Source organism: Corythoichthys intestinalis, chromosome 10 (assembly GCF_030265065.1).
Source record: "Corythoichthys intestinalis isolate RoL2023-P3 chromosome 10, ASM3026506v1, whole genome shotgun sequence".
Classification (NCBI taxonomy): Eukaryota; Metazoa; Chordata; class Actinopteri; order Syngnathiformes; family Syngnathidae; genus Corythoichthys; species Corythoichthys intestinalis.
In genome coordinates this window covers 31,771,857-31,785,064 of record NC_080404.1, presented here as the reverse complement: position 1 = coordinate 31,785,064, position 13,208 = coordinate 31,771,857, and the positions used below count along the sequence as shown (strand labels likewise).

Here is a 13,208-nt window from a genome sequence, read left to right as displayed (position 1 = left end):
TGCCTTGTAGTAGCCGGTTTTCCACCGGTTTCTAATCTGGTCAACGCTCCAGTCTATTCCGGCTTCGTGTAACCTCTCGTGAACTTTTTTAAATAGTTCACTGTTCCTAGTTTTACGCCCGTCTAAGCGAGCAATTATATTCAATTCTTTTAAAGTTTGAATTAAATACAATCTTTCCGCCGGACTCCAATTAGGTGCGCTGTGCTTGGAAGCCATGTTGCAAGTGACGTTACTTACGTCATAAAGTGACGTCACCACGTCAGTACGGAGCATGTGCAGAAAGAACGCAACCAGACACCATTCCGCTTCCCTGTTTACATGATATAATTTTACTTCTAATCGGTTTGGGAAAAGGAATATTCCAGCCCTGTGAATCGGAATGAAACTCCATTCGGTTTGGGCCTGTTCATTCCAAATGAGGTGTTTATATGGAACACATTTATTCGGTTTGAATAAATATTCCGATTGTAATTGGAATATTTGGCTCCATGTTAACGTGGCAATAGACAGCCAATGAATTGATATTTAAAAATAAATAAAAGATCAGGTTTTTAAAATTTTTTATCTGATTCGGATCTTCTTTTTAACAAATAAAAGTGGAAGGATTTCAAATTGGTCCTTGCATCCTTTCATTTTTCTGTAAGCGGCCCTCGGTGTAAAAAGTGTTAGAGAAGGCTTTTGTAGAGACCCATTATAAGCATTGAGAAAACCGCTCTCAATTACCCCAAAGATGCATGTTTTCGAGCAGCTTTTAGTATATTTAAAGATATCATCTGCTAAAATAACACATTGAGTAGCTATTATTCCTGAAATGATGAAAGTGAGAGACATCTTTTCGTTTAAATAACGCCTTGTTGCAAAGGACTTTGGAAACATCATCTTAAAAATTAAAATATCTTTGAAGTTTTGGAAATCTCATTTTCAGTTTTTTTGTCTTTTCACCCTTGTGTCTGATTTGATTAGAATGGCTCACAAATTGTTTGACTGAAAGCAAGCTATTACATTCTCATCAGAAGACTTTGGTTTCAATTTCTCTAATACTAACTCAAATGTGGACTTTCCCTTTTTGAACAGAAAGCCTCACTTCAGCAATGCGTAATTTCTGAGCGAATGGCCAGAAAAATTCCATCATATTGCTTTCTTCGCAGGGCCTCACCAGTCACCACTAAACATCCCAATTATAATAGTGGTTAAAGATGTCATCAGAGCTCCGTAGCGCGACAAGAGTGCAGCCTTCAGGAAATGAGTCGTGGAGAAAAACATGAAGGAGGAAGATGAACGATACTGTACTCATCCTGCTGTGTTATTCACTCCTTTCCTCTTCCTCCCTTTATGTCTTTATTCTGCTGATGCAACCACATCCTATCTGCTGACTAACTGACCCACATTCTCTTTGTTTGTGTGTGTGTGTGTATGTGCATTTGTTTGCTTTTCTCTCCATCTGCCTGTCTTTCCCCCCCCAAAGACATGGCCACCTCCCGCAGGCCTCAGCAGGAACCAATTAGAAGATTGCTCTTTAGAGGCGCATCACTCATGAATGTAAATTATAAGGAAAATACCTAGTTTATTTACTTGCACCACTCAAACTCCTTTTTCTTTTTACTCAACCTTTCTGCACAATCTGTGGACTTTGTTTTTGAAAATAAGAGTATTTATTTATTTAACTCATGGAAATACATGCACTTTCAGACGCCCTCTTATGGAAAGATAAAATTCTGAAAGAGCTATCGGTCAGTTGTTTTTCATTCACAACAATGTTGTTTGTAGCAGCTCTTTTAGTCTTTGTCATTTGGACGAAATACTTATTAGTGTTAGTCCTATTTTAGTCATCTCAAAATGTGTTAGTCTTCATATACTTTTGGTCGACAAATACTCAAAATTAGGGCTGCAGCTATCGAATATTTTAGTAATTGAGTAATCGACTGAAAATTCTATCGATTAATCGAGTAATCGGATAAAACAAATATATGTTTAGGTGAAGAGCAATTATAACTAGGCCTGCAAGCAGGACTGAACGGGCCCTCGCAATCTAGCGCAACTCGGACTATGTGCAGGTCAGGGTGGTGGCAGATCCTCCTCTCTAATCATCTCATTAGAACCTAACAAGCTCGAAAGTCGCCTCTTTACATTCACACACCTAACAGATTAAAAAAAAACCTAGTGGAGAGAGTACTACAAAAAAGGAGGTACTACTGAGCTGTGCAGCCAAGCCCTTATTCAAAACCAAAATTAATATTCTAACTGGGCCAATTCGACCAAGTGTGCCAAATATTGTGGCTCTATAAGCTGCCTGAGTCTCTGAAAAAAAGTATTTCCTTTAAATGGCGAATAAAGGGTCGTCACGGCAACAGACAGAGACACGTGGACATGGGCCGTAAATAAGTATTTTAATAGGTCTTGAAACTACAATGACCAACCTGAAAAGAACTGGACATCTATTGGAAAAACGAGTGACTTTCTATTGCCACTAGTTGGCGCTGTAGGGTTGATGCAAATGACCCCTACAAGGCCCTTCAGGGTATGACTCTCAACAAGCACGGGAAGTTTGGCGCAGATATGTTGTATATCTGCCGAGTTATGACTGTTCAAAGTTTTTGGAGAGAAAAATTGTTGACAGTCATTTTCACTTTCCTGTTTGGACCCCTCCGCTTCAACGAAACTTCAATATTTTTTATCAGGCACCTGAAGACAGGTCTTAAGGCTTCCCTTATGCAGCTTTGAGGTAGATTGATTTTTTCCCTTTAGAGGAGGAGTGTGTCCCGTAAAAAAAGGGCATTTCCTGTTCCCACTAGGAGGCGCCAAGCACAAATGGTAAATTTTCAATCCAGTCCTGCTCAGGCTGGTATACCTCACACACATGCCAGATTTAAAATAGATTGAACGTTGTATGAGGGAGTTATCAGTCATTTTCCGAATTCGGTGTTTTGGCGAAAAAATGGCCGACTTTGGCACCCCGCCCAGGTCAGGCCCGTGAATGAAAACACACCATTTTGATAACTTAAGATTTCATATGCCTCATGAACAGTCTCGCCAATTTTGAGAATGATCAAACTAATTCCCTAGGTGCCAAGGTGTAAAATGTGCACACTGTAAATCGATAAAAATTTCACATTCAATCCAAAATACCCGATTTCCTGTTGGGTTTGGAATACGCATGCAAGAGACTTTTTGGAGCAGTTTTGTACAAGGTATCGACTCTCCGAATTTCATACCTCTACGTTGAAAAAACCTAAATGGAGAGGCCTTTTTGAAAATTTCAAGGGGGCGCCACTGAGCCATTTTGTTACATGTTTTTGTAACGTTGCAAGATTATTGAACGTTATCCAAAGCCACATGTATGTCCAAATTTTTGTGAGTTTTCGTGCATGTTCAAGCCTCCAAATGTAAACTCCTACTGTGAACCGATAAAAATTTCACATTCGATCCAAAATACCCGATTTCCTGTTGGATTTGGAATACGGGTGTAAGAGACTTTTTGGAGCAGTTTTGCACAAGGTATCGACTCCCCAAATTTCATCACTCTATGTTAAAAAAACCTAATAGGAAACACCTTTTTGAAAAATTCAAGGGGGCGCCACTGAGGCATTTTGTTACATTTTTTCGTAACATTGCAAGATTATCGAACGTTATCCAAGGCCGTATGTATGTGCAAATTTTTACGAGTTTTTGTGCATATTCAAGCCTCCAAATGTAAACTCCTACTGTGAACCCATGAAAATTTCACATTCGATCCAAAATACCCGATTTCCTGTTGGATTTGGAATATGGGTGCAAGAGACTTTTTGGAGCAGTTTTGCATAAGGTATCTACTCCCCAAATTTCCTTGCTCTATGTTGAAAAAACCCAATAGGAAAGGCCTTTTTTAAAACTTCTTTCTGTCGCCACTAGTTGGCACTGTAGAGTTGATGCAAATGACCCCTACAAGAACCTTCAGGGTATGACTCTCAACAAACACGGGAAGTTTGGCGCAGATATGTTGTATATCTGCCGAGTTATGACTGTTCAAAGTTTTTTGCGTGACAAATTGTTGACGTTCATTTTCACTTTCCTGTTTGGACCCCTCCGCCTCAACGAAACCTCAATATTTTTCATCAGGCACCTGAACACAGGTCTTAAGGCTCCCCTGATGCAGGTTTGAGGTCAACAGATTTTTTTCCCTTGGAGGAGGAACCTGTCTCGTAAAAAAAGGCATTTCCTGTTCTCACTAGGGGGCGCTAGACCTAATGGGTAATATTTCAATGCACTCGTGTTAAGGGTGGGATACCACACATACATGCCAAATATGAAAAAGATTGAACGTTGTGTCAAGGAACTATAAGTCATTTACTGAATTTGTCATTTTGCCGAAAAAATGGTCGACTTTGGCACCACGCCCAGGTCAGACCCGTGAATGAAAACGCACCATTTTCAAAACTTAAGATTTCATATGTCTCCTGAACAGTCTCACCAATTTTGAAGATGATCCAACTAACTCCCTCGGCGAAAAGGTCTCAAATGTGCACCCTGTAAATCGATAAAAATTTCATATTTGATCCAAAATAACCGATTTCCTGTTGGGTTTGGAATATGCGTGTAAATGCTTTTTTGGAGCGGTTTTGGACAAGGTATAGACCCCCCAAATTTCATTGCTCTACGCTGACAGACCCTAATGTTATAGGCCAATTTTAAAATTTCAAGGGGGCGCCACTGAGCCATTTTGTTATATTTTTTTGCAACGTTGCAAAATTATCGAAATTTACAATTTTCCGGACGTATGTGCAAATTTTGGTGACTTTTCGTGCATGTTCAGGCCTCCAAATTGGCCGTTTTCATTTGCCCTGAAAAAAAAAAAAAATAATTAAAAAAAAAATATATAATCCTTTGCAAAACAATAGGGCCTTCGCACGCTTAGTGCTCGGGCCCTAAATATACATGAGAAAACAAGACATTTCATCTAATCTTGAACCATTTTCAGTCAATCAATGTCTTTATTTTCTATTTATATAGTTGAAAACAGCCAACAATTGCATCTCAGATGTAACTAGAATAAAAAAAGACTAATTCACTGCTTTCACTCAAAAAATCTTTAGATCTTATTAAAAAAGAAGAAGAAGGAAAAAAAAAAAAATATATATATATATATATATATATATATATATATATATATATATATATATATATATAAATGCCATTACGCTTGATAACACACATTACTTAAAAGTTAAGATTTTTTTCCCACATGTTTCAATTGAATTTTTATTTGAAAACACACCTGGACACTCTTTCCTACCCACCATAACCCCTAGCTGTCATATTTTTACTTCTTTTTATTGTGCTTTTAATTTTTTATCCTTTTAATACCTTTTTATCGTACTGTGATTCCATGTCTCTTGTGAAGCGTCTTTGTGTGTTTGAAAAGCGCTCTAGAAATAAAATGTATTGTTATTATTATTATTATTATTATTTGTGTCAAGCCATTTTAAAGTTCTAGTTAAGTTTTAAGTTAGTCTAAACTGTAAGTCCTGATAGGATTTTGAGTTTTTGCAGTGTTCAAAATAAATGTATGATACAGGCTGTATTGGAGCACATTAGGGACCAGTGCTACTTGGTGTTATATCCAGCAATGACTACTGAGCTAAAATTGATAGTTAGCATTATTGAGTTTTTATTTTATACCCTCATCACTCCACAACGCTATGTTATGTTAAAGCCTGTATGTAAGACACGTTAGCCACGCATCGAAAGTGGTCCTAATTATTAGAAACCTAGCCCTCCGCAGGGCTAACGTTACTTGAGCTTGTGACGGTAACATTAATCTTATTTATTAGCGCTGAGCGCTCTTTATTAGCGCTTAGCGCTTTACTGCTTTAAGATGGCGGCTGTTTGCTAAAGCTGCCCAGACGCGGCCGAGTCTGTCATTAAGCATCTAGTTCAACATACATGTGATCTCTATGAGACTCATCAGACGCTACCTGCCACCAACGTAACATCGTGTGGGCTAGTATTTAGCAACGCCCGGCGTCGTTTGTAGCAGCTGTCGGCTGGAGTAAGTTTTTAAGATTCAAAATGTTTTAATTTAAAAATGAAAATAAAAGGTTCCAACAATTTCGAATGAACATTGACAAACGAGCACATATTTTAGCATCTACAGGGACAACGCCAACTTTGTGAGGTTTATCCAAAGGTTTTAATTTGCAACCAGAAGAACGGAGCACTACTGTAACTATGCCAACAAAACAAAAACAACACGTCAACCATTTAAGAGGACGCTAGCCATGCTAAAATTAATGCTATTGCTAAAACACTATGCTAATGCTATGAGTTACATTTAGACATGTGCCGATTACCGGTTTCAAGGTATACCGTGGTATGGAAACGTTTCAAAACCGCAAAAATTTCCCGTAATACTGTCCGTACGGTATTAGCTATTTTTTTATGCCCCAAAAATTCAGGGAGGAATCCCTTGCAGCTGCAAGGATCGACCCTCCCCTACCGGTTGTTGCTCAGTGTCAGTGAGTCAGCTGTGCTACACGATGGCTGGAGGAGGTGAAACTCCTGAACTTTTTCCCCCATTGAAGAAAACGACAGCACCTCCGCGACCCTCGTGAGGAAGAAGCGGCATGGAAAATGAATGAATGAATGAAGAAAACGAATTTGCTGGTATGGGAATACTACAGAAAAGTTACAGACGGCCACGGCTTAGAGGAGGACGGCCAATCAACATGTAAAACATATTTGTGGAGGGTGGCTGCTGAGGAAGCAATACCTCCAATATGATTTTGCATTTATACTAAATTAAAGGTTAGTAAACACTGTCATGAACGTTTCCCACCAGCTATGAGAGTTATCTCCAGCGTGTTTAGTGTGTCTAGTGGTGGTAAAACGTGGTGTGTATTTTTCTCTCCGGCAACTTTCTGTGTTGAGAAAGAGCGTGTGTGTATAATGTAAATATGATACGAGTCATACACAGATGCTTTTTGTGGTAAATACTGAAAATACAATTACGGAAAATACAATTATTTTTGATCAGATGGTAATAATGTTGAGCTGTGGCTGTGGGTTTGGACTCACCCAAAGGACTGCATTTATTTTAATTTTACTTTGAATTTTTTGTTATTTTTTAAAAATGATTTTAACTTAACATTATACTTATGTTCCAATTTGCTAATATGTTTTGAAAAATAAACATCCTGTTCAATGGAAAAAAAGTTTTTTTGTTGTTGTTTTGTTTTCTTTTTTAAACTTAGATCCCTCAATGTAACACATTTTAGAGCTGTAATTGCAATACCATGAAAACATGATATTTTGTCTTAAGATTATCATACCATCACAATATCATACCGGCACACGCCTAGTTACATTTAGTGTGTGGTGATTACACGGCGCAGACCTTTAAAGTCAATGGATACATTGCATATTCTCTCTTGCCAAGATAAGAAAACAAATCTTACCATGTGTATTTTTAGTTAACATCACCCGCACTCTGTCCAGTTCTTCTTTATGGTCTTTGAGCACAACACATAGAAAAGCGCTCAACTGACATGTATAATGCTTCTCTCCTCTCCCCTCAACCAATTGTCTGGCATAGTACTTCCATTGGCCTGTGTGAGGCAGCATGTTACCACAGTGCATCCAGACTAAGAGCAAATATGAAAAGTAAGGGAAAATAGGAGTATTAGTAGTAGTAGCAGAAGAAATAGAATATGTTAGGATAACTCAGTCTATGACTAACCATCATTGCAATTGTAAATATTGAGCAGTTTTAATATTCATGTTGTTCAATGTTGTTAATAACGGCATTAGACTATAACGGCGTTACTAATGGTGTTATTTTTTTCAGTAGTGAGTATTCTAATTAATTAATTTTCTCATCTTGGCAACGCCGTTACCGTCACTGAGGCGGGAAAGGCGTGCATTACTATACGTTACTATGCGTTACTATGTTGGTTAAGGGTGTAACGGACCATGTAATAGTATTGAACCGTTTCGGTACGTGGTAGTCGGTTCGGAACGGGCGTGTATCCGAACGAGTTTCTTACGTAATATAACCCTTACTTTTCGAGGCTGTGAGTCGATCGGGTTACAGTTTCTTTGTGTAGATTATATTTACTCCGTCTTCTCTACTATAATGAGGACCAACACGGTAGGACAGTCCAGAAACGTCAACGGCGCGACAACGTGGCCGCCGCGAGAACGCAGTGAAACGCGGGCGTTAGAGTCAATCAGCCAATGCACACCAGTCGCAGTGCGGCCGCGTGTCGTCCCAGAAGCGGCTAAATGCGACGCACGCAAAAAGAACGGCAGAGTTCATTATTTGACGCGAGACGCGGTCTTCCTGTGTCAATACTACTAGCTAGGATCGGGCCAGAAGTCACTCGTGTAATAATCCGGTCGATTTTCAAACTAATATGCAATCGTAACCTACTTTTTGAGTCCATCAGATCTCTTGAGTGGTGGATCGGGGCACAGTTGACTTGTCTTTGTTGATTTACTGCTGTCTTCTCTGCTATAAAAATAACCAACACGGCCTCGTGGGCAATACAAAATCCTCCTACCACAACAAAACAAGTAGGAACTAATATTCACATAGGAACTAAAGTTATACAACATAAAATATACAATATAAATGAATACTACATCACATTTGTAAAATATAAACACATATTAAAATAAATAATAGCCCATTTAAATAAAATACATTGAAATGAGCTAAAACACCTGTAATTAAATAATAAGAATAATACACACATCCTGTTTACACAATTAAATTTATTAATTTCTGTGTGGCGCTTTAACTAGAGAAAATCCACCAATAAAGCTTTTGAAAACCGTTCATAAGGAAAAAAAAAATCATTGAGGCATTTCATTTGTAAAATACATGTTAAAATCTTTGTCATTGAGATTGCTTTTCTCTTTAGCACAAGACTTCTTTTTTCTTCTTTCTTTCAGAAAAAAAACTTTGGATGTTGGATTATCTCTAAATACCCGCTACTTTTTGAGCAGAATTCTAGCTTTGTATAGGCAAATGTTCCTATTGTTGAAAGCACAAAAGTGTGTCATAAACGACTAGCACATTTATGTTTTGTTTTTTTCCTGTACCGAAAATGAACCGAACCGTGACCTCAAAACCGAGGTACATACCGAACCGAGATTTTTGTGTACCGTTACACCCCTAATGTTGGTTGAATGATGCGAGAAAGGTCTGAGAGAGATGGACTCATGGAGACGACAGAGCAGAGCAGGAATGGGGAGGAGGCAAGGGAGTTGTGATGCCGTTGCAAACGCGATGCTAGGTGGCTCCAATAATACCTGACTGTAGCCGATAGCCTACAAACAACTACGCCCACGGGATGCTACTGTAGATATCACATATATATAGAACTACATGCAAATGACAGACATGGCGACATTAGCAACATGTATGAAGAACTAGATGCGTTAGTAAACAGCTGCCATCTTAAAGTAGTAGACTTCTCAGGAAGGCTCTGTTGTAGAGAACCTTCCTGGCGAACCTAAGTAACTTTTCATCTAAAATGCTCCTAAATCGGCAAAATCTTGACTTAAATCTATCTTTAAATAATGAAACAGTTTTAAAACTTACACATGTCAAAAGTAGACAGAAGGGAACTAATGCAATAACGGGAGCAAGTTTAACAACTTTAACGGTTGATTCACAACATTAAATGACTTCCACACTTAGCAAAGGTTACTATCTAGTTATCTCAATATCCGCAATACCCCTATGTCTAGTTAAGTTTAGGGTTAAGAATTAGGCTAGGGCCAATCGTCCCAAAAACCCTTTAAACTTAACATTGTGTGACCTTTTTTTTTTTTTTTTTTTTTTTTTTTTTTTTTTTTTTTTTTTTTTGAGGAAAAAAAAAAACAAAAAACAAAGAAATTATCACCAGTTACTTTGCCAAGTAATTAATTACTCTTACATTCAGGTAACTGAGTTACTAACGCAATTACTTTTTGGGAGTATTTTGCAACTGTAAATAATTACTTTTTGAAAGTAAGATTAACAACACTGTTCATGATTTGGTCTCCGACCAATTTCCAAGTGGTTCCTGGGAGATTTGTTGATTACCCCCCCCCCCCCCCCCCACTTTGGATGGGAATTGATAGGATTTTTACGATTCCAATTCCATTATCGATATTGCTTAACGATTCGATTCTTTATCGATTCTCTTATGGATTCTAATTTGGGAAAAAGAAGAACAAACATTTTGATTGGCATCTAGTTTGTTTATTCAGAAGACGCAACCTTACAAACTCACAACGAGGTCAAAAGAGGCCCAAAGCCTCAGTATTAAGTGTGGCAATATGTAACTGTGGCAAATAGACAAGAATGTGTAACATTTTACTGAAACATTTTTCTAATAGAAATTTTAAAAATCCTTTTTTAAAAGGATATATGAGCTGATAGCACTCAAATATAATAATTAAAAAAAAGATAAATACTGTCACAATACAACAGAACAGTCCGTAGTGCAAATGTGCAAAATTAACAATTTTTTGCAGAAAAATAAGCATGTCTGCTTTTTTATGTAGGATATGTGATCTTTCTGGACTTATGGTGTCTCCAGCAGTGCAGAACACCCTCTCAGATGGGGTGGAGAAAGCCTGCACACACAGAAAGTGTTCACCTACTCCAGACAGCAGGGGCAGAGTATCTCTTTTGTTGTCCCAAATATTAACAAGTTTATAATTAGGTTGGTGTAATTACATAAGGACAGTTGGATCTTATACAGTATAAGAGGAATTTAGCACAATCCTCCGTTAACTTGTATTTGTTAACTTCCTAGACATAGTTTGGGTACTCTATGGAAAGGCCTTTTGATACTGAGTATCATAAAAGTGGTTTGGGACCAATGGGACCATCCTATCTCGAATTACGGGCGAAATATGTTGATTGGCTGTAGTCGTTAGGTGCATTTTGGAAGGTAATTTGGGGTTGAATTAATTGTAAACACATAAATGCTGTATGTTTGTTTGGATTTGTCATGCCTGAAGGGGAAATAAAGAAAGAAAGAGAAAGAACATCCACTTCCGTTAGCAGTAGCAACACAATAATACCACCATCGGATGCGGAGGTATATACTTTTGTGTGAAATCAGTAGTCAGATTGGGTTTACGACCCACCAAATTCAAATTATTCCGAAAAAAAAAACACTAAATGGTGGACTACCGACCGAAATGATTATTAAAATTGCTAATAAAATCGGTTAGGATTGTTTTAAATGTATATATGTTATATTCTTCTTAGGGGTGCACGATATCTATTTTTTGAAACCGATATCGATAACTTTCTGCTCTTCAAAGACGATACCGATAGCGATAACCGATAATAAATATATAATTTTTAAAAATGTATAAACTGGGTTTTTGAACACCTGGAGGTTAAAAAAACAACTAGTGGTGGACTCAACATAGATTTTGCCTTTGATCTCACCAGATTTTTCATAATGACATGAACAAAACAGTGCGTTTCATTTCTGCACTGCCCGACAGCCAGCTAAAAATGAATGCACTTCCATAAATCACAAGGCTTGGTCTTTTCTTGCTTTTATAGGAAGACACTCGTCTTAATATTGTGAAAGTACAACAGAAAAATAAACATATTCAATACTCAATATACAACAAACTACACAATACACTTGTATACACAACTATCATATGTATAGCATAGCACAGTAGCTTGAGCTACTAAAGCATTGGCTGGGTTCTATAACACAACAACTTTTGAAGTTCTGTACATATGACCCTTCACCACAGAAGTAAACATATATTGCACATCCATATGTTATAGTAAACATAAAATACTTTCCGAGGCGGAAACGTAACAAAAAGCATTCACGATTGTCAATGCTACCGCTAGACACCGCAATGTGTAAGTGAATGAACCAAACTACTGTAACAAAAAATTGATGCAGCGAATTATTCTGACCAGCAGGTGGCAGCAATGCCCCGCAAATGGTCAACTGATTTCCCATACTAGTGTGTAGACTGTGAAGCCAGCACAGTACATATTATCGGTCCTATTTATAATGTTATTGGATTTATCAGGATGACGTCATAATTCCTATTATCGGACCGATAATTATCGTGCACCAGTAATTTTTGTTATAGAGTATTTGACGAGGAAAACGATACACCCATTAAAAGACTTTTTTGGAAAAATCACCATTTCTATAAGTAGTTTCATGAATAATCATGTGGCATGTGAAATTCAATGTAAATTCAATTGGCGACGTTCCTCCAGATTACACTTGGTGAGTTGTCACTCTTTGTATAATCACGTAGTCTTACTTGCTGAATGGAGCGAGTGTAACATGCATAACTTACGTGATGTTATATAAACTGTTAAACGATTCCATGGAATTGAAACGCACGGAACCGGTTTTCTATAGGAACTGGTTCTCGATTCCCATCCCTACGCCCCACTCAACAGGATATTCATTTAATCTTAGTGTGTTTAAAACATCTGACAATTGGGTTTCCAGTTGTTGGAAAGGGGTGGATAGGTAAATTTCAGACTTATGATGCTTTAACCTCTCTTATGCTGACTTTTTTTATTCATTTATTTTTATTTTGTATTTCTCAGGCGCAGAACCTCACTAAGCCAACAGAATAAGGAGTGGACAACTTTGGATGTGACATTGGAGAAGAGCAAGTGACTTTGACAGCATGGCTTTGACTGACAAACACAAAGTAAAACGCCAGCGGCTAGACAAAATTTGCGAGGGTGAGACTGCTTAAACTACTTCTTGGCACTTCATTGTCCTGCTTTTCAAAAGTTTCCCATTAGAGAAATACATTGCACTATTGTACACAAACAAAACATTATAAAAAACTTAAAGGATGCCCAATGGGATAACTCATGGTCATCTCTGCCCTTGCATTTCTTTTACATTGCCAATTTGGGCTTGTTTTGTTTCCATGCACAAAATATTCCATCATAAGAAAATAAAAACATTATACAGTTGTACCTTGAGTAAACAGTTTATCATATTTAGTGACCAAACTGATAACTCAATGCTCGGTTTTTCAAATTACTTAATTATCCCGGTTGAAATGCCATTAATCTGTTCCAAAGTTCAGTGCAGTTTGTTAGTTATTTAATAATTAAAAAAAAAAAATTCAAACTTGTCTATTGATAGCCAAAATAAAAAACGCTTGGAACACTTTGAGATCGCAACTGGTACCATCCGAGTGGTATGAGTCCGACT

The 13,208-nt window shown here is 37.6% G+C and overlaps 1 protein-coding gene across 5 annotated transcripts in view; it reads left to right on the top strand.

Annotated features, from left to right (window-relative positions):
* ctbp2a (C-terminal binding protein 2a) overlaps positions 1–13,208 on the top strand; it is a 146,072-nt gene that overhangs the window by 51,543 nt on the left and 81,321 nt on the right. For 3 of the 5 annotated variants that reach the window (XM_057847612.1, XM_057847611.1, XM_057847616.1), the window contains exon 2: positions 12,584–12,724. The exons of 1 other annotated variant lie outside the window; for it this stretch is intronic. In XM_057847612.1, the coding sequence (XP_057703595.1) occupies positions 12,667–12,724 (58 nt within the window). In that variant the 5' untranslated portion in view covers positions 12,584–12,666. Of the gene's footprint in view, positions 1–1,115; positions 1,287–12,583; positions 12,725–13,208 lie in introns of those variants that run through there. One more of the 5 variants, XM_057847614.1, reaches the window with a different exon arrangement.